We start from the raw sequence: 20,838 nt of genomic DNA, 5'->3' as shown, positions 1-20,838 counted from the left end.
TGTCTGCTAGTTGTTATTGCTCTGCAGACATTTCCTTAGTGTAGTCTACACTCAGTGCTTTACAGTGTGGTCCCTATGAAATAAAATAACAGACGGATTTACAAAGAAGGACCTCTACTACTCCTCACTTTACTTTTCCAGACAGTGACACATTTCAACCACCATAACCTCAGTTCAGTATAATGTGTGTTTGTGCTTGTTTTAAAGAACAATTCAAATGGAAAGGCGTTCAAAATAAGGCATTATTTTCTTTATAGGGGCAGAGGGGTAAACATGAATGATGTAGAGAACATCTTGAAATACTCATCTGATATATCTCACGCCACTTTGGCCCAGCATGGAGATAGCATGGCAACTGTTGTCCACCCAAGTAAATTGAGATCATTATGCCAACCACGAGAAAGAACACTCTGAACCTGAAATACTTTAATACTGTTAAACATTATTGCAATGGCCAACAAATTACAGTACAGCTATAAGATGACACCATTTGAACTAGAATAAGAACACAATTGAAGACAGGGCAAAATTATGTGACGGGAGATTTACAGTTCTCTTTGTTGCTATTTTTTTTTGTGATGTACTTACAGTAACGTTAAAGCCTCATACCTCATAGGACCCTCAAACCTCATAACTCCTCAAGGTGTCTAGAGTAAATATACTGAAGGCAGCTCTCTGTCACAGATATACAGTAGTCCCCGGGTGTACCACTACACCAGCTCTACTTCCCCAAGAGTGCCAGGCGGCGGGGGGGGGACGGCTGGGATTGTGTAGTGGTACACCCGACCTCCCCTCCCATCCCTCTCCTTTGGCTCCAGGCAAGTCAGGGACAAGCGTGAGATCAATAGCCCCTGTTTGCCCGCAGCAACTCCATTTCTCAGCCGGGACACTGATGCTAACTATCAATAGCAATAAGGGTCTGTCTGTGGCAGAGTTAAAGCGCTGGCCAACCAGTATGGCTGTCTGACGGTGGCTGATAAACATCTTGTGACCAGGACTGCTACAAATAACCCACTTGAGATGTTTGAACTTTTCAGGGTTATTTATTGCGAGGACGTATGGTTTTCGTGGTGTTCACTGACTTGCTCGCTCTCCCTCCATTTTGTTACGTGCATGCATGGCCTTTTGTGGGGTAGTAAATTACACTGCCTGTTTGGTTGGTTCACCCGAAGAAACGTCATGTTTAATGTTTGCGAGTGTATGTGGTGTTGTAGGGATCATTTCAAGTGTAATTTAGATTTTTTCTTCCAGGGTCTTAAAAATACATAAACACTCAGCTTTTTTGGTGATGTCTTCAAGATGTTTAAAGTGTTTTGTCCTCCTCTAACTCCCATGTCTGAAGGGATGTATGTCAGTGTAATTCTGACTCCATGAAACATTTAACAAACTAAGCATCTCTGTTTCCAAATATAATTTGTCAAAGTCATATGAAAGCAGAATCTGTTTTAAAAGAATATGAAGGATTCCAGAATTAGAATCTTGGTGGTATTCAGAGTGCCAAGGTGTTTATCATTATTCCAACTCAAGCGAGTGGGTTTCATCAAATACAATCAAGTGAATTTGTATCATAACTATGGAGAGTATTTGATGATTGCATCTCTGGCAATGACTGTTTATCTATTGAGAAAACACTCTGGGTCTCTTCAGGGTTTGGTTGAACTAATGAGAAACAGACATTGAGGTCCAGTGTATGGATTTTACACAAATACTTTTAAAATCAAATATCTACTATCCTAAATGTATTTATCACATAAGATTGTTAAATAGAGCAAAACCCACTTATCAAGTGTTGAGCACACAAATACCACTTCCTGCAAAATAACACACAACACCCTGTGTTTGCAACAATACTCTAAATCTTACTTCAATCAAAAGAGGCAAATAATTCCATTCAAATAGCCTTATACATATGTGTTATTAAACCTGACCTGGGATTTGAGCATGTATGAACAATTTTACCAACGCCAACCCACAGTGTCCAGTTTTTTGGTGCTGAAAGGAGCTCTCACTCCCCCGCTAACATCCTGAAGCCTGTATGTATACTCTAGCTAAGTGTCTCATGGCTTAAATACAAGATCAACTGTTGGCTCTCTGCTCTCACACCTCACTCCTTCTGATTGGTAGTAATCCTTTAGGTCAGATACTTATTAATCTACCCACAGCTCTCAGCACTAGTACCTGGACAACAGCTAACCTGACAACACACACACAATGGAGAAACAGAGTGACCTCTGGCACCACTGTGACAGTTGTGAATGTTTGCTTGTTTTTTCTCAAACAAGCCAGACCTGAAAGGAGAGGCTGTAACTCCAACTAAGATCATGTAAATACAAACAAGTTCCTATTGATATGGAGTAATGCTCCAGGAAGTTGTGGAGGGCAACAATGGGGAGACACAATCTGTGGGACAAGTGTAGCAGGGCTACTAGAGGACAATAGAAGAGGTCTGATCTCTTAATTAATGGACATCATTCTCTGCAGCATGAGGCAGGTACTGAATTTTAATGCAGACAATTTTTATAATGTTTCCCTGCAAAAGGGCACATTATTTTGAGTTTTAAAAACGGGAGAATTCGACAGAAAATATGATTGTATTTTTATTTTTAAGTAAGTTGTCAGTTATTTTGCTGTTATTGCTGATGGAAACTTGATACATCACAAAAATCAAGATGATTGACAGGATGTTAACTTACTTATGAATAAATGTTGTCAGAATATTATTTTGTCAAAATATGTATTGAAATAATTTTAACAACTAAGGACATAATATAATATGTAATATCCACAGTTATGTTATCTTGGGGGTTTTGTATCGAATAGTTATAGTTGTATAATACTCTAAACCTTTAGAAGTAACATAGGCCTACTTTTAATTCTAGCAAGTTAGCACATGGAAAATAAATGACTATGGCTTTGTGTAGCAGGCTGGTCTCTGCATGAAATCCCTTTAATCAAGACTTTAATCCGCATTAAGGACGGCAGTGTCATGAATGAGGCCATCCTCTGCTTGTCCAGTATTCATCTTGGTCATGATTATTGTGAAATGCTTGCGTTTGAAATTAAAACACTAACTAATTGATTATATCGTGTTTAGAAGTAGGCCTACCATGGCGTGCATGCCATGTAAAGCACAGAAACTCAACTGAAATGTAAACATTCTAGTAAAGCAATATTCATGCTTTCAGCTGAGTATTGTCTTTTCCCATGTCAGTTGATGATGTGTTATTTGCTCGTTTATCTCCTATTGAAAGCCTCTTTATCCTCATGAGGCGCACAAGTGACTCCGAATAAATACCGGATCTTAAAATAGTCCGGTGTTCTTCAACTGTTCGCATGTAAATTAGGCCGATACAATGTAGGCCTACTGGGTAAGTAAATGCACTGAGGAGTGTAATGGGCGGTAGCCTATACCCGGAAGACGACAGCGCGTTATCCGTTTTTTACAGATTGAAAACCCTCATAAATGTATCCGTGAAACAACTTGTCTAGTTTCTTTACATTAATTAAATAATTTCGAGCTGTTTAGAGCTTATATTATTCTGTTTTAGCCTCCAGCCCACTAATGCATCTGACCTAGTTCAAAATGTGATCCAACTAGTTGTAATTCTTTGGGCATCGTGTTTAGAAACCGACAGCACTGTGTGTGAATACTACATGTTGAATGCGGTGTTACACAAAAGCCCTCTATTACAGAGAGCGCGGGGAGGTGATATTCGCAAGAGACTGATCTATGGGATCCACCAAAAACACAGGTCTCGGGGTGCGGTGGAAATGCCCATTTTGCTTATGATATTCAATTATGCGGTCAAACGCTCTGTGTTTTTTGAGCAATGATCAATTATCGGATGTCAGTGATAATAGTGAATGATGGTCCCACGCATCCCCCACTCTTATATGCTGCGTATCGATTGCGCGTGACAGAGAGAGTGAGCGCGCACTGAGTATGTGTGCGCAAAATACAGCGTCAGTCACTTTTCCTGCATTGCGAAAATATTCTCCCAAACTCAAGAGAATAAATACTTTTTTCTTGAGAGAAACAAGTAACATTTTATTTTTAATTGACTCAATCTTAATGTATAGGCTATGTCTTACTCTAGTAGTACCTGCTTTATGAATATGATATAATTGTTAATAACTTTGTCATATTTTCATTATAAGCGAGAGATGTCCCCCTATACATTTGTTTCCAGTGCTCTCAATGTGGGAGTGAGTTTCGGACTGCTTTTATTTAACCCCTACCCCCATCCCTCGCTTTCATTCCTCCACTTATTTCAATTCAGACCCCCAAAATTCTTGTTGATTGTGTCATTCATCCCGTGATTGTTAACACAGTATAGTCCGGCCGTCTGGGGTGAATCTCATTTAAAACGTCTCTCGCTCGGTTGGGCTGCAAATCATCCTGTTTACAATCTCACACCAACACTCACATCAATTAACTGCCCATTGATTTTTCCGCCCGGGACATTACAATATTGCAGACCTATTTTCTTGCGCCTCTTAGTTTTATCGCCGATATAATTTTCAGCAAAGTTTCTTGCACATGGGTATCAATACGAGTAGGCCTATTATAACCCTGTATGACATATGGATATGTAATTGTATTCCTGTTTCCTTATTATCTCTGTATGAATAAGCTTTATTTTTGTAGCATTATTTTATTCCTTGTTGTCTTATTTCTACCTTTTGAGATATTGAGGGATTGTAAACATAAAACTTTATTCTATAGACTATACTGTAAATGGCACTTCCAACATGAAAATATATAAAACAATATTTAAATTTTATAAAAATTTGAAAAATATGTATTACTTATTGATATTCTCTATTGACATATCAGTGTCCGCCAAACAAAAGTAGCTATCACCAATATTTTACCTATCCCTTCCTCGGCCATTAATAAGTAAACAGGACTCGTCCTAAAAGATAGCTGAAACAAGAGAGGACTAGAGGACTAGCCTGCAGCAGCTCTTTAAATATTCAGTGAAAAATAATGGCATCCAAGACATCACCTATAGTAACATTATTATCTTCATTTCTCAAAATCAGCCCGACTGATAGCTTCGTTTATCTTTTCCACACAATAAATCTACTAGACACAGAGCAGCTCCTATGGGAACTCCTGCTCTCTTCAAACATTCCCAAGAATGACTCCAGGAGTCATCACGAATAGTGTATAATTTTAGAACTATGATTCTTAGAATTGTAATATTATTATTATTATTATAATAAAATTACTAACGTACATACAGTAGGTTATAAAATGGAGTTAACTATTGGCTTCACATATTCAAAACAATGTGTTACAATTAAATTATATTAATCAACACTTATTACTTCTCTATGTTGAAAAAGTATACAATTATCGTTGTGTTTGGAGCAAAGATCAACGTCTATTCAGTGTAACCTCTATAGTTTGAAATTTCTACTATTCTATTATTATTATTCTCTTTAAATCCAATTATTGAATAGCAACTGCGCAATAAGGCTCTCATTTTTGTTACAGAACTGATCAAATTATAAACTTGACGTACAGCAAAAAAAAACATACATAGGCTACATGCTGGGCTACTGTAGGCTACAATTTGAGGACGCTGATTGTAGAGAGTTTCGCTAAACAATTCAATCAACGTATGAAATGAAAACAACTCAATGTTTCAATGACGCGCAAGTTCGTGAAATGTATGCATGACGTGCTGAAGTAGCCTATGTATAGTAAACATATATAAACAATACAAACATGTTCATGCCTTCGAAACAGAATCATACACTCGTTACTGTTCCCTCTACTGGTCAGTCATTCGCTCACGCTCTCTCTCACACACACACACACACACACACTCGCTCGCGAACCATGCGTATGAGAATTAGCGAGAGAGAGGGGAGAGAGAGATTGCACCTCCAACGGCTTATGATAGAGTAGCCCAGTGACCAATCACATCATAGGTGGGCTGGGCTCCACATTTCTCACAGTCCTACATGGGCCCTTAAAGTTTGTTTGTTCGCGGAATGCGATGTGTGATGAAAACGTGTTACTAACCCCGTTCGGCGATAATCAAATGAATCTGATTTGGATATTCGATACATATCTTGGACTTCCAAGACACCTACAGTGCCATTACGCACGAGACTCCTATAGTCGATCTACTTTTTCCTCGCTGCCTTGAGGCACCACTAACCAACGATTAGGTATCGGTGTTTCAACATACAAGATCTGAATTACAGCGACCTCAATGCAAATCTGAAAGGAGGATATGCACAGCAACAGCGACCAGAGTTGTGGAAAGTATTTGTATGTGAGATCACGGAGTGAGCGTCTCGTCAGTTCGAATTGACCTAACTCTGCTGGGTTTGATCGCTGCTTGGTCAATAGGAAAGATACCGTTCAGCGCATGGACTGAAAACTGACATTCCACTAGTAGCCAAGATAAGCTCTACGTAGCTACCAGCTGGTTGCTAAGAAGGGTTAAACTGTATCTAAAGGGAGTTGGAAAACCCAGCCTTTTCTTCCACACGGATCAACTCATTGGGTGGGAGCTGAGAGAGAGACAAGAGTCCCCAGCAAATCAGGACCTAATTGATTAAAGAGACTTAATTTGAATAGGGGGCTGGCGAGGTGCCAATAGCCTTTCAAGGAACCCCTGAATGATTAATCGCAAAGCATTATTGATAATCATAACAGGACACATGCGCGGTGGATGGACCCGATTTTCGTAATTTTGAGCAGATTTTGTAGTAATTTTTTATTCTTTCTTGGCTGATGTGTGAGCCAGCATGTCGCGGAGGAAACAAGCAAAGCCGCAACATTTCCAATCGGACCCTCATCTGGCTTTATCCGAGCACAATGGTAAGTTCTGGCAATGGATCGCTCTTATCCACGCTACTATCTTTTAATATCTGATTTTCAGATGTTTTTGTCATTTTAGGATTGTTTCATTTTGGATAGGACCTCTTCCCCCTTTTCTAAGTTAGACAATTTTTTTATGAATCCATGCAATTTACTGTCTCAAAATCATTTGATCATAGCTAAATACACATTTGCCATGTGTATAGGCTATCTACTTTATGATCAAACTATGGCCCGTGCCATTTCTATATATCGCTCTAAAACACAGTCAAATACTTTTATTCTTGAAAATATCATATTATTGCGTTTTGTTGTTCATATAACTTTAGAATTAAACTTTGTTACAAAATATAACCGTTTAAAAGTGCATGCGTTATAGTCTTGTTATTAGGCTGCTTAGCCTAGTTTTACCTCGACATAGACTTCTATGTCGCCTACACTTTTAGTATTCACTTTTTAGAACACTTTGTGTGGTAGGCTACAAAGATTGAGTTTTTAATCAACATTTTTGTCTTACACACTTTGAAGCAAGTTTCCTCTATTGCTGCTGCAAGCAAAGTTGCTGCAGCGAAAGGCTCGTTCAAGTTTCTGCTTTTGTAGTCGACTTAGTTTCACTCCAATCGTTGCCTAACTGTACTCTATGCATGGACAAGTACTTGTGCGTCGAACTAACCAGTATTTTCTTAATAGTTTTCCCTCTATTTTGGGTTTAGGCCTATATAGAATATAAATAATAATTTGCATACTCGCCTAAAGTTTCTATTAGTCTACAAAGTCGGTATTTCTCTGCCAAGCATTGGCTGGATTCAAATGAAATGATAAGAAAATATAAACATTATTTGCTCACAATGAATACCTTATCGATTTTCAGTTTGTGGACATGTTGTGGTCTTAATGGTGGATGGTAATCATTCGTTTACAAATTATATGGCTTTTAAACCACAATCTCAATGTGGTGCACGATGCAACAGAACACTGAAGCTATAATGGCCTTATAGTTATTATGTATATCATTATTTAATTTTAATACATTATAATAGTTTTAGGCTTGGCCGCATGCACACTTTTTGTTTACTTCCCACATTTCCCTTGTGTATATTCCTTAACCATCATTTTCAAGATATTTCAAAGGTGAAATGTTAGTATAGATGACATACTGCTTCCGATTCTCTCTCTTTCCCCCCCCCCCCCCCCCCCCCCTCTCTCGCTCTCTCTCTCTCACACACACACAAACACACACACACAGAGAAAAAGAGAGAGAAATAAATAGTGAGGGACAGAGGCCTGTTATTTTACGAGATAAACAAGTTAACTTGTCTCTACATTTTTCAAAAATATGTCAAGGATTTGTGTTAATTTACTTAAACAAAAGCTCAGCACCAAATTACCTCATGTCATGAAAATTAGCTAGTATAAAGAATATGTCAAGTTGTGGTTGAGACTATCAAAAAGATGGCGACAGTGGTTGAATTAATTTTATTATGCAACTACCTTGGTTGCTTTTGGAACGCTTTGTCACCCTTGCGAGTTTCCACTACTCCTGAGTGACCAGCTGACCATCTCTTTTAAGTCCACCCAACAGTCACGTTTCCTCTTATGATGATACATTTGATAAAATTATGTTTTCCAAAGAGACTTACAACAAGCTGGGCTTTAATGTTCTATTGCTAAAGATGTGCTTTAGACCTGCTGTGAAAACCAGGATATGGAAGTATTTTTTATAGGCCTACAACACCCATAGCCATAACTTTCACCCTATAGTGTTTTTGTTAAGTAGTTTGATTCGGCAAAGTTTAAGTTTCACTATCTTAAAAATATCAAGCAATTTCCAGATTATTAAAGTTTGTATATTCTATATTGCCTCAAATGTACAATTTACTGAAATATTTTTTTTCAAAATGGTTGAATGGTCATAGTGAAACGACGGTAGTTTCGATCTAACATTTTAGAATTGTGGATGTATTTAAAAGTCTCACATGTATAGTAGATTTTAATGTTACGTTTTCTCTATTCATTAGTTTATGTTAGATTAGCCTCTGTCTTTTTCCCGACTATATTGTCATTGCACTGGTACTTTCAAAGGAATTCATAAGCTCCTATCTCTGATACAGATTATATTTGACTTGTTTGTAGTTACTGCTCTATAGTAGCCCATATTATACTAGTATTACTATTATTAGTATTAATATCTGTTTATTAGAAGTGTTTGCCATGATATAGCCTACAGAAAGGAAACTCTAGAGGCTCTTTAACTGACCCTATATGGTAGATTTTTCCATACACACTGTCTATGTATTTTCCTTCTGAGGAGTTGTATGGAAATATATTTTCCTCGCGACAGCCAATTTGGTTTGACTTATTTTTCATATATAACTAGTCATGTTTTAAGCTCTTTCTGTTTGTGTACAGCTATGTTGTTTGCAGTACAATATGCTAGCTGGAAATATAGCTCTGTTTCACCCAACTAAAACCTTGCATAAGAAGCATTTACTGCTACCTACGGTTGCATGATTTGGTTGGAACTAGGGATCAATGCAAAACATAGTCTATACCTAGAATCATACTTGTTTTTCCTTGACTGCTGCATTTTCCCTAAAATGTAATAAAGTAGTGAATAGTAACTTTAGTCATTCTCTGTCAGCAGACTGGTGCCTACTGAGTTTCACAATAAATAACCCAAATGCATCATGCATTAAACAAGCTGAAAATACAATACCTGTAATTATGGGTTAGTGACATGGAATACTTGTATTTCTGGTAATGGGTTGATAATTCTAGAATGTGTGCTCATGACTGAGAGATCTCCTGTTTGTGTGGAACTGGAAAGTCCTCAAGAGTCTCTGCAAAATATAAAGAGGGAGGCTAACATTCTGAATACATTTTAAGGAGATGCTGAGGGCATTTTGCCGCTGGGTAGTTAGTGTATGAGGTTGAAAGTCAAGGCTGTCTGTCTGTCTCTCATCTCTCCGAGAGAGAGGGAGAGTTCTCGGGTGGGATGTTCAGCTGTTTTAACCTTTGCCAGGGTCCCCCTGTGTCTCCCTGTGTGAAGTTGACGAGAGTTCATGCCGCAGTGTGTCCTCCTGTACCTCGTCATTGACCCCGCTGATCAGAGCCACAGGGGCCTAACAGGGACTCTGTCCTATATTTGTGATGGGGGAGTCTTATCAATGTGACCGCCATCCACTTCCACCCTGCAAGAGTAGCCCCTCCCAGAGGGAGATCGGCAGGGCGGTCTCCGGCCCTTCGCACTGTTGTACCCCACAAACAACAGGGATTCAGTCACTTGTCATTTTGCCAATGTTTATAAAGTGGAAGGCTGAGATGTATCCCGGCTGAAGGACTTGCTTGCTTTTCTCCCTTCTCCTCCCCTTTATGCTTTAAGCATGTCATCAGGGCAGAGCTGCTAAGGCTGGGGCTTGTCCATCCGGCAAACGGCAGCTATAGTGGAACCCCATCTAGTGTTCACTGGGATGTTTCCAGTGAGGCCAGCAGTGTGAGGGCTGGAGAGGAGGTGGGTTAGCTCAGGCATGCATCAGACATCAGGCATCAGACATTCTACTGAATTCACAAGTGTCAAGAGAATTGAAGCCAGCGTCCCTACAAAGTAACGTAGGAACTCTCAAAAAGCTACTCTGTCATCTTTTCTACTATTCCACATTTCTATATCACTTATTATTTACTCTCTTCTGTCCTTTGTATCAGAGGCTTTCTGTTTTGGCATGTGTCTCTTCTGCCTCCCTGAAGGCCTGTGCTCTGGTGACTCCTTGTAGCATGATGATGATGTTGAGATTTAGCTGTTTTAGGACATCCTTTTTATACAGAGTAATGCATTATTTCTATTCAGAGATAATCCTCAGCTATTTTTTTAAACATTGACTAATTTATGCACTGTTGCTGTAGACATTTGGGTGTTGTGTGTATTGTGGCTGTTCTCATTTGTTGGCGTTATTTTCATAGTATTCATTTTCTTTATTCATAAAGGCATAAGATGAACAAGGATATTCAATATCATCTCTTTTTAAGTGCATGTCTACTTATGTAAACAAACATGATTACAAGTCAGTACATGATTATAGATTTAAGACTTTCAAATACTCCATGCTTCTGAGATGTTTTACCTTTTTAATAGTCAAGGTGGTGGTATGGAAATAGTTTCTTGTGAAAGAGCACATTTGAGATGGAATAATTTGATTGTTTTAATTGGACCACTATTTGCTTTACAATCACTGAGTATTTACGAAGGAAGGGGGTGGGGTGGGGTGTGCTGGGTGTTGAGAGTAACACTTTGAGATTTAGAAGGGGAATTTACCCCTTGGTTGGTCAAATCCTAGCCTGTTACAAGTACGTTGTTATTATTAGGGACATATATATTGTGGTTTCAGTGAATGTTATGAGAAGTTGATAACAGCGTTACATTCGAGCATATGCTCTTTGATTTCTTTTTCTCTGTGGTTTTGGATATAGTTATTTTGGTCGCTAAACATGATAATGTTTAGATAGAATCCACAATGTGATACAATCCACAATGTCCAGTTTCCATTCACTTGATGAATGAGAGAATGTTACATTGAAAGATAGTTATTACTGACTGGCTAACTAAATAAGTTATCCACAGGTCTCGGAAGAAACTTGAGCTAGTCACTTGTTCTTAGTGGTTTCCTACAGATTACATTGGACAGTTTAAACAAACGTTTGGATGTATGGAATCTTAAATCCTTTTTACATTTTTTATTAATGATATGTGGAAATAGTAGCTTGCGGCTTCAACGTGTGTCATCACTACACTCCAGTACACTTTAATCTAGTAAGAGAATAAGAATTACCGCTATGAACTTGATGTTTACATTTTTGCTTTGATAGTGCACTTTTGTATGTTTGCAAAAGTTTGCTCCTGTAACCTCTAGGTAAGTTCTTGAAGGGCGGTTCAAGAGCGGTTTCATTTTGTTGTTGACTTTGGATAGTTTTCTCACATTTTTCTTTAGCTACATTAGTGTTTTCTACAGCAGTTTATTCAGGACATTGTGCAAGTTGATGTATTTCCTCTTACATAAAATCTACTTTAATTTGTTCACATGGTCAACCATTACCAAACAAAGCTACTCTTCCTTCCCACGAGGTAAATCAAACACATTTTTCATTACTGACGCGTTCAGGGGAGGCTGCATGGTTGATATTAAAAAGTTACCATTAAAGTTGGAGCGAGTCTTCTCCGTTTGCATGGTTAGAGTGGTGTGAGTCTAGGTTTTACTGTCATGGCAACTTTGCGTTATCTGATGTCCCAGAGCAGAGAAACATTGAGGGAGATAATCCCTGAATTAAACAGGATCTGCTTTGAGTTGGCCAAGATGAGCAGGCCAGGCCAGGCCGTGCCGACGAGCCCGCCACTCCCATGCTGTGTGAACAATGGGAAGCCATCCTGTCTCAGTGGGGCAGGGCCGCACTCATCTCTCTCTCTCTCGCTCTCTATCTCTCTCTATCTCTCTCTCTCTCTCTGGGTTTCATTTTCAAATTAACCCTCCTCCCTTTCCACCCGTGATGAAAATGTAGATCGCCGGGGCCCACAATGAAAGGGATTCATAGAGAATTGCAATTTGTAAATCAACTTGTATGTTAAACAGTGAGATTTGGGTTTGACAGAAAGAAGATAGAATGAGGAAGTCTGGAGCACAGCAGTGGCACAGGGTTGTTCCTCGCCTTTTGTTCTTTTCACACTGACCCCTGTGTTTGTTGAATGGAAATTGCATAACCAAGACCAGTTTCTATGCACATTTAAAAGACAATTATTCATTTTGCATATTCTTATTGGCTGGTATTGAATTGCCTGTTGCTTAAACTGGTGTGGCCAGTTGCTTGGTTTTGGGCAGCAAGCCGTTCATTCTAATATATATGACAGCAGCTCCACTCATAGTTCTTGACTCATTTTCTTGAACCATTTGTAGTTATGTTTTTATTTTATTTTTCCCTAAAAAGTATATATATATATAGCACTGTGATACCTACATATTTATATCACTACAAATTTTTATACAAAGTTTTATACGTTATGTTTTACTCTTCATTTTATATTAGGTACTAAAATGTGTTTTATTTATTTAATGTAATTTATTGGATATACATAACATATTTATAAAAATATGTGTTATGTAAACATTACAGATATTTTAGTAAAAACAAAATGTATTATTCTTAGTGATATCAGTACAATAATGGCATATATAATTTTGCACTGTCTTTGTTGAGTGTCCGAGTGGCTAGAGAGAACGATCTGGAATCCAAAGGCTCTGTTTATTGTGGCTGTCAGATTCCGATTGCCGCCTGACTGGATACAAATGAGCTTAGTGACAGGGATAACCTGTCCAAGATGCCTGTAGTCGAGTTGAAAATGAGCTTAGTGACAGGGATAACCTGTCCAAGATGCCTGTAGTCGAGTTGAAAATGAGCTTAGTGACAGGGATAACCTGTCCAAGATGCCTGTAGTCGAGTTGAAAATGAGCTTAGTGACAGGGATAACCTGTCCAAGATGCCTGTAGTCGAGTTGAAAATGAGCAAAGTTGACAGCAAATTGAAAGTCTAATAAGTCCTTCAAATGGTTGATTTGCGCTCAGTGGACATGTAGACATTGAGGAGTATGAAATATTGGAAATCAATGCTTCTCTATGAAATGTCATTAAGCCCCAATGTCCTCACTTCATAGTATTTTATATGTTGATGGATTATCTATAGAAATGATTACTTAAAAGATGGTTGGATTGATGAAACCAGATGTACATCTTCAAAGATCACTTATTATTGATTTCCATTCTTTTCTTATCCTGTTTCTCAGAGCCACCACATTAAAAGGGGTCTTTTTCACTCTTTTTTTTTGTTTTTTTGTAGCTTTTTTGATGGTTGTTTTTTGTGAACGTATCAAGTGGATAAGTGTAAAACTGATTAATTTAAGATGAACAACAAAATAATTTGAATAGATAAAAATGCTTCTTCAGCTGCAAAACATTTCTAATCACTAATCCTCTGTTTCCCCCTCCTGTGTTTTTCAGGGGACACAGAAGAGCCCTGCTCGGAGGAAGACCCCCCCTGCAAGGGGTCAGATGCCCATGTCTGTAGCAGATGTTGTGCTGAGTTCTTTGAACTATCAGATCTTGAACAACACCAGAAGAACTGCACTAAGAATCAATTAGTTCTGATAGTGAATGAGAATCCTGCCTCCCCTTCCGGAACCTTCTCGCCTGGCTCCCCTCCACATAATCCTGATGAGCAGATGAATGACACGGTTAATAACACTGATCAAGCAGAGTGCAGTGACCTTTTGGAGCATAACACTCTCGACAAAGAAGAATCCATGGACGTCGACGTTTCCGGAATCAACGTTCATCCTGGTCACGACAATGATGGAGGCAGCAGCCACATGGAGGGAGGCAGTAACATGAATACGGGTGAGGGTAATGGCCACAGCTCCAGCAGGAACAGCTCCGGACCAGCACCGGGCACCTCAACCGTCTCTGCCCCTCAGCTACCTCCGCTCGGCAACCTGACTGACCTGGGGAGCATCTCTATGATCAACAGCAACGTCATCATTGAAAACCTGCAGAGCACCAAAGTGGCTGTTGCCCAGTTCACCCAGGAGACACAGCGCTCCTCTGGGTCCGGGTCCGGGGGCCCCAGGGTGGCAGTGCCGGCCCTGATGGAGCAACTCCTGGGCCTGCAGCAGCAACAGATCCACCAGCTGCAGCTCATTGAACAGATCCGTCACCAGATCCTGCTACTGGCCTCCCAGTCCCCTGAAATGCAGGTGCCCCCCAGCATCTCCACACCAGGAGGCTCGTTGGGGCCGTCAGCCAACCCACTGACCACGCTCAGCTCCCATCTCTCACAGCAGCTGGCTGCAGCTGCGGGCTTAGCACAGAGCCTGGCCAGCCAGTCTGCCAGCATCAGCAGCCTGAAGCAGCTGGCTGAAAGGGCGCAGCTACCTCAGAGCAACAACCCCAGCAGCGGTGAATCATCTCAGAGCATCAGCTTACCGGGGCCGTCCACAGTCAACAACGTCCAGTCGTCCTCTGACAAGAGGCCAATACATGCGATCAGCAGCAACCTCCACTCTCAGCTCAGTAACCCATCACACACTAAGTCATCCATGCCAGCCTTTGGGATAGGTAGCCTGTTGAACCCTGTAACTAATCCACATCTACCTCAGGCCCCATCTGGAAACCACCTATTTTCCAGCTCCCTGCCCAGTTTTGGCACCACAGTGGAGGACCTCAACTCTCTGGCTGCGCTGGCCCAGAGGAAAGGCAAGTCACCAAACGTAACTTCATTTGAACCCAAGAGCAGCTCAGAGGAGGCGTTCTTCAAGCATAAGTGCAGATTTTGTGCCAAGGTGTTCGGGAGTGACAGTGCCTTGCAGATCCACCTGCGATCTCACACAGGTGAGAGGCCGTACAAGTGTAACATCTGTGGCAATCGCTTCTCCACCCGCGGTAATTTGAAGGTCCACTTCCAGCGTCATAAAGAGAAGTATCCACATGTTCAGATGAACCCATACCCTGTCCCCGAGCATTTAGACAATATTCCAACGAGCACCGGCATTCCATATGGTATGTCAATGCCTCCAGAGAAGCCTGTGACCAGCTGGCTGGACAGCAAACCTGTTCTCTCCACTCTGACCTCGTCAGTGGGCATGCTGCTCCCACCAACCATGCCCAGCCTGCCGCCATTCATTAAAAAAGAGGATCATTCGGTAGCCATAACCAGCCCCTCCATTTCTACAAAGACTGACTCCGGTCGTGACGCTGCTGAACCATCAATAAAAAGCAACGACGGGTTGTCTGAAGAAGCTGCGGCCCTGCCTACGTCAAACGGGAAAACTGAAGAGGGCAGTCACTCGTCGAGCTTCATGGCGAGCGTGAGTTCTGAGTCTGAGCGCAACACAGAATACACAACCTCCAACAGCCCACCTATGATGACCAACCCTCTCATGCCCCTCATGTCTGAGCAGTTCAAGGCTAAGTTCCCGTTCGGGGGCCTCTTGGACCCGCTCCAGGGGTCGGAGACGTCCAAGCTGCAGCAGCTGGTGGAGAACATCGACAGGAAGTTGACGGACCCCAATGAGTGTGTCATCTGCCACCGTGTCCTCAGCTGTCAGAGCGCTCTGAAAATGCACTACCGTACTCACACTGGAGAGAGGCCCTTCAAGTGTAAAGTGTGTGGCAGAGCCTTCACCACCAAAGGGAACCTGAAGACCCACTACACCGTCCACCGGGCCATGCCTCCACTCAGGGTCCATCACTCCTGCCCCATCTGTCAGAAGAAGTTCACCAATGCGGTGGTCCTGCAGCAGCACATCCGCATGCACATGGGAGGGCAGATCCCAAACACCCCACTGCCAGACAGCTACCCTGAGTCCATGGGCTCCGACACAGGCTCCTTCGATGAGAGGAACTTCGATGAGAACTTCGATGACCTGGACAACTTCTCTGATGATGATATGGAGGGGATGGAGGGAGTGGAAGGGATGGAAGATGGCCCTGACAGCAGCGTCTCAGACACCCCTCAGTCAGCTGACGCCTCCCAAAACAGCCTGTGCAATTCCCCCTCTCACTCCGAGATGGTCGTCCAGGACGGGCAGGTGAAAAATCATCATGCCCATCACAATGCCTACCACAATACCCACCATGATATTGACTATAGAATCCACCACAACAACCACCATAACAATCAGCTTAACAGCCACCATGACAATCAGCATCACAGCCACCATAACCCCCACCAGAGGCTGGTAGAGGAGCTGCAGGCCAGCAGAATGAAGGCCATGGGGAACGGAGGTTCAATGGAAGGGGACTGCCTCACTAACGACTCCTCATCCCTGGGTGGGGACATCGAGAGCCCGAGTGCTGGGAGTCCAGCAATGTCAGAATCTACCTCTTCCATGCAGCCCCCATCCCCCACCAATGGGCACCCCCAACATCAACGTAAATCCCCCAGCTTGGAGGAAAGACAGGAGAGGCAGGAGAGACAGGAGAGGAACCAGAGGGCTATGTCCCTGGATCACATCAGTGCCAGCCTCATGCAGCATCACCCTTCTAGCATCGGGGCCCTGGACCTGACATCCTGCAACCCGTCTAAAGACCCACTGGGCATGCTCTTCCCATTCCGTGAGCGCGGCACGTTCAAGAACACGGCCTGTGACATCTGTGGGAAAACGTTTGCATGTCAGAGTGCCTTGGACATCCACTACCGAAGCCATACCAAAGAGAGACCGTTCATTTGCACAGCCTGTAACCGGGGCTTCTCGACCAAGGGCAACCTGAAGCAGCACATGCTCACCCACCAGATGAGGGACTTGCCCTCGCAGCTCTTCGAACCCTCTAACACCAGCCTCTCCTCCAGTCCGACCCCCTCCCTCCTCTCTGTGAACTCCCTGTCCTCCATGATCAAATCAGAGGTCAATGGCTTCCTCCATGGCCTCCACCACCACCAGGACCACCACAGGGACCACCACAGGGACCACCACAGGGACCACCAGGACCGAGATCGCCATAAGGACATGCCCAGCAACATGCCCCACGGCCTGGTGACCACCTCGGCCTCTACATCCCCAGTGCTCTCGGCCTCTGCCCCTCCACGCCGGACACCCAAGCAGCACTACTGCAACACTTGTGGGAAGACCTTCTCCTCCTCCAGCGCTCTGCAGATACACGAGAGGACCCACACTGGGGAGAAGCCCTTCGCCTGCCACATCTGTGGTCGGGCTTTCACCACCAAAGGAAATCTCAAGGTAATTGTAAGATTATAAACATTATGAATGCAATGTTTAAAATACACACATATTCAAAATCTCAGGGCAATTGTATATTTAAAAACATTATGAATGGAATTGGAAAATGTCCACATATTTATTCATGAATATCTATAGGAGGAGTATAAAAATCACCAGAATTTTGGTCCATAACTTTGAGCAACAAATTGAAGTGTGTTATGTCAGTGCCATTCGGAGGCAGTAATGTTCTATAATTGATGAAAGAACCAGCTCAGCGGAAAGGTTGAATCACCCCATTAATATGATTATTGGGTAGAAACCTGAGAATGTGATCAGCAGAGCACAGCTGGGAATGGTTCAGTTAACAGCATTAACTACAGTTACTAGAGGCAACCAGAGGCAACCATCCTCAGTTTTCCAGAGTTTACCCCTTGAAAATCCCAGTTTCCCTTTGATCAGTAGGAAAAGGCCCCTAAGAGATAAACAGGAAATGAAGGGCCAAATGTGATCACACCACTCAACTGTGAGAAATCAAGGGGGCGAAACGTAGAGAGGCGTAATATTTAGGAAGCATTGTCAAATGTATAACCAGATTGCAATTACCGGGTAATCAGCACTAGTTATAGTTTACACCCTTGTTGATATAAAAAACAATACCCTTATTATTTGTAGCAAGATTTCACATTTTGCTGATGCTATGATTTTGTAGTGTGTTTTTATTAAAATAATGTATAATTGCTAGCAAGTGATATTTTAAAATGTGTTATCTAGAGCACATATCTAACAATGTATTTTAAAATATCACTTGCTATATAAATTATACATTATTTTAATAAAAACACACTCTAGACAACACAATCAGTTGTGTATCTGACACCTCCATGTTTCTACATTGATTTAAAAAGACTCATCCTTTCAGGATCAAAAGAAGAAGAAAAATACATTGTCCTCGTTGGGAAAGGGCATAGCAGGGGTAAACGTCAGATGTAATACTGGCCAGGGCAATGAGAGTGGGCACTGCAATTTGAACCAAAGCAAAAGGGTCTCCCTCATGAGATGTTTGAATGAAGGTTTCAGATTAAATGCAGTATTTCATCCTAGCCATAATAAAATGGTTACACCATGCCCACGTCCCCACGCCGTTCACAGCTCACTGCACCAATCCTCCTGCTGCACCCAGGGTGCTGAACTATTTTAATACTAACTTGCTGTTTAATTATTTTCTTTTTTCCCACTGCATCATCTGTTACTATGTGCCTTTGTCATGGCCAAATTTGAAATATTTCTAATTTGCGTCCTCTCTCTCTCTCTCCCTCTGTCTGTATCTCTGTTTCTCTCTCCAGGTTCATATGGGCACACACATGTGGAACAGCGCCCCTGCCAGACGCGGCCGCCGGCTCTCTGTAGACGGCTCCATGGCCTTCCTGGGCACCAACCCTGTCAAGTTCCCAGAGATCTTCCAGAAGGACATGGCGTCTAGGGTGGGCAACGGAGATCCGGCTAGTTTCTGGAACCAGTACGCTGCAGCCTTCTCCAGCGGCCTGGCCATGAAGACCAACGAGATCTCTGTCATCCAGAACGGAGGCCTGCCGTCTCTGTCGGGGAGCATGGGGAACGGTGGCAGCTCACCAGTGGGCGGCCTCACAGGCAACCTGGAGAAGCTGCACAGTACAGAATCCAGTGCCGCTCTGGCTGGCCTGGAGAAAATGGCCAACGCCGAGAACGGGACCCACTTCCGATTCACACGTTTCATGGAGGACAACAAAGAGATTGCCACCAACTAGATACTTTTTCCCTCTCATATGTACAATAAACACACACACACACACACACACACACACACACACACACACACACACACACACACACACACACACACACACACACACACACACACACACACACACACACACACACACACACACACACACACAGTGAGAGAAAAGAGAAAGAGAACAGGGCAAAGACAAAGAGTGACTTGGCTTTGGCTTGCCTTGAAACTTTACCAACATAAGTGTGAAGAGAACTTGCCTTTTTGTACAATGTACAACATGTTATAGTTTTAAGGAGCTTATTTATTAGTGATTATAACCTTGCTCGGAACCAAGTGGAAGCATTAACAGTTAGTTTTTTTCTGTTCTACAGCCAGAATGGGTATGAGCTGAAAGTAAGTTTTTGAAACTTTAGCATATCTTTACCTTGGCATTAAGTTATTTTTGTCTGTAGTATATAGATATAACACAACTGTTGATGTTCATGTGATGCATTAGATCTGTAATAAGTGAAACAGAATGGCTGTAAATAATGTACACTGATCTACTCTAGATGGTCTAACAGATGTGTATTAACGTTCCCCCATGAAAAGAATCATTGAGACTTCAGGCAAGGGACTATGATTACACTGTAGTCCTTTCCTTATCAACCGCTGTTGATCTTTATTTAAGGAAAAAGCAAGCATTCGATCATTTCAAGTGTTTATTTAGAGTTACAGTAGGCCTAACCTGTTTTGTTTATTCATGTTATTCTATGTATTGTACTTTTTTTCTTTCTTCCATAGTTCCATTTTTTTCTTCTTGATCTTTTTTGTTTTGTTGCTTTTTGGTGTAAAGTTTAACACAAAACAGTTGTATTGTTAGAGGAGATGATGAATTCGGGGAGGTTCGCTTCCGGGTTTGAACTGAGAAGAGAGCCAATCATGTGGGTGGGATTCTCCTATAGGTCATCTGCTGGATTTCCACATTGCTGCTATGTCCTCAGCATCCTCATTGACATCAAGTGCAACATATGTGTTGACGTCTATGTAAATAATGTGAGACGTGGGAACTAGAAATTCCATCACAACAAAATGTACATATAAAGCTCATAAGACAAAGTCCATCTTGGCTAGGGGACAAATGATAGTGTTTTTATAAATATAAATATATATTAGGTTTGACAACCTTCGGACTGTTACATGCACTTTCCTGGAAAGTTGGAAGATCTTTATGGGTCCAGTTTCTCTACACTTTAATACCTACTAACAACTAAGATGCTGTCATTCTTTACTCTATTATTCAAATACATCCGTTTTCCAAAAGAAAATCATGAGTGTGTGTCTCTTCATTCTCTAGTTTTTTTCCATGTTGTATGCTTTATGATTGGAGATAATGGGGGGGTTTGGAATAACTGAAGGGTTTTCACTTTTGAAATGTGGTCTTCTCATGTTATTTGAAGGAACATATATTTTTTTGTGTGGATTGAA

At 41.7% G+C, this 20,838-nt stretch overlaps 1 protein-coding gene across 1 annotated transcript; it reads left to right on the top strand.

The window, feature by feature from the left end:
- Positions 1-5,964: 5,964 nt before the first annotated feature.
- LOC129854467 (sal-like protein 1) lies at positions 5,965-20,678 on the top strand. Its single transcript, XM_055921536.1, has 3 exons — positions 5,965-6,844; positions 13,882-17,615; positions 18,941-20,678. The coding sequence occupies exons 1-3, from the start codon at positions 6,772-6,774 to the stop codon at positions 19,379-19,381; spliced, it is 4,248 nt and encodes a 1,415-aa protein (XP_055777511.1). The 5' UTR covers positions 5,965-6,771; the 3' UTR covers positions 19,382-20,678.
- Positions 20,679-20,838: the final 160 nt, after the last annotated feature.

The sequence above is a fragment of the Salvelinus fontinalis genome, chromosome 4, assembly GCF_029448725.1.
Source record: "Salvelinus fontinalis isolate EN_2023a chromosome 4, ASM2944872v1, whole genome shotgun sequence".
NCBI classification, from domain to species: Eukaryota; Metazoa; Chordata; class Actinopteri; order Salmoniformes; family Salmonidae; genus Salvelinus; species Salvelinus fontinalis.
The sequence above is the reverse complement of the archived record's forward strand: the minus strand, read 5'-3'. Positions and strand labels throughout refer to the sequence as shown.

Bases quoted from the DNA above. Each gene is read 5' to 3' on its own strand.
- LOC129854467 (XM_055921536.1), top strand. From the start codon at position 6,772: ATGTCGCGGAGGAAACAAGCAAAGCCGCAACATTTCCAATCGGACCCT. The intron at 6,845-13,881 runs GTAAGTTCTGGC...TGTGTTTTTCAG, and splicing joins GGCTTTATCCGAGCACAATG to GGGACACAGAAGAGCCCTGC. The intron at 17,616-18,940 runs GTAATTGTAAGA...TTCTCTCTCCAG, and splicing joins CCACCAAAGGAAATCTCAAG to GTTCATATGGGCACACACAT.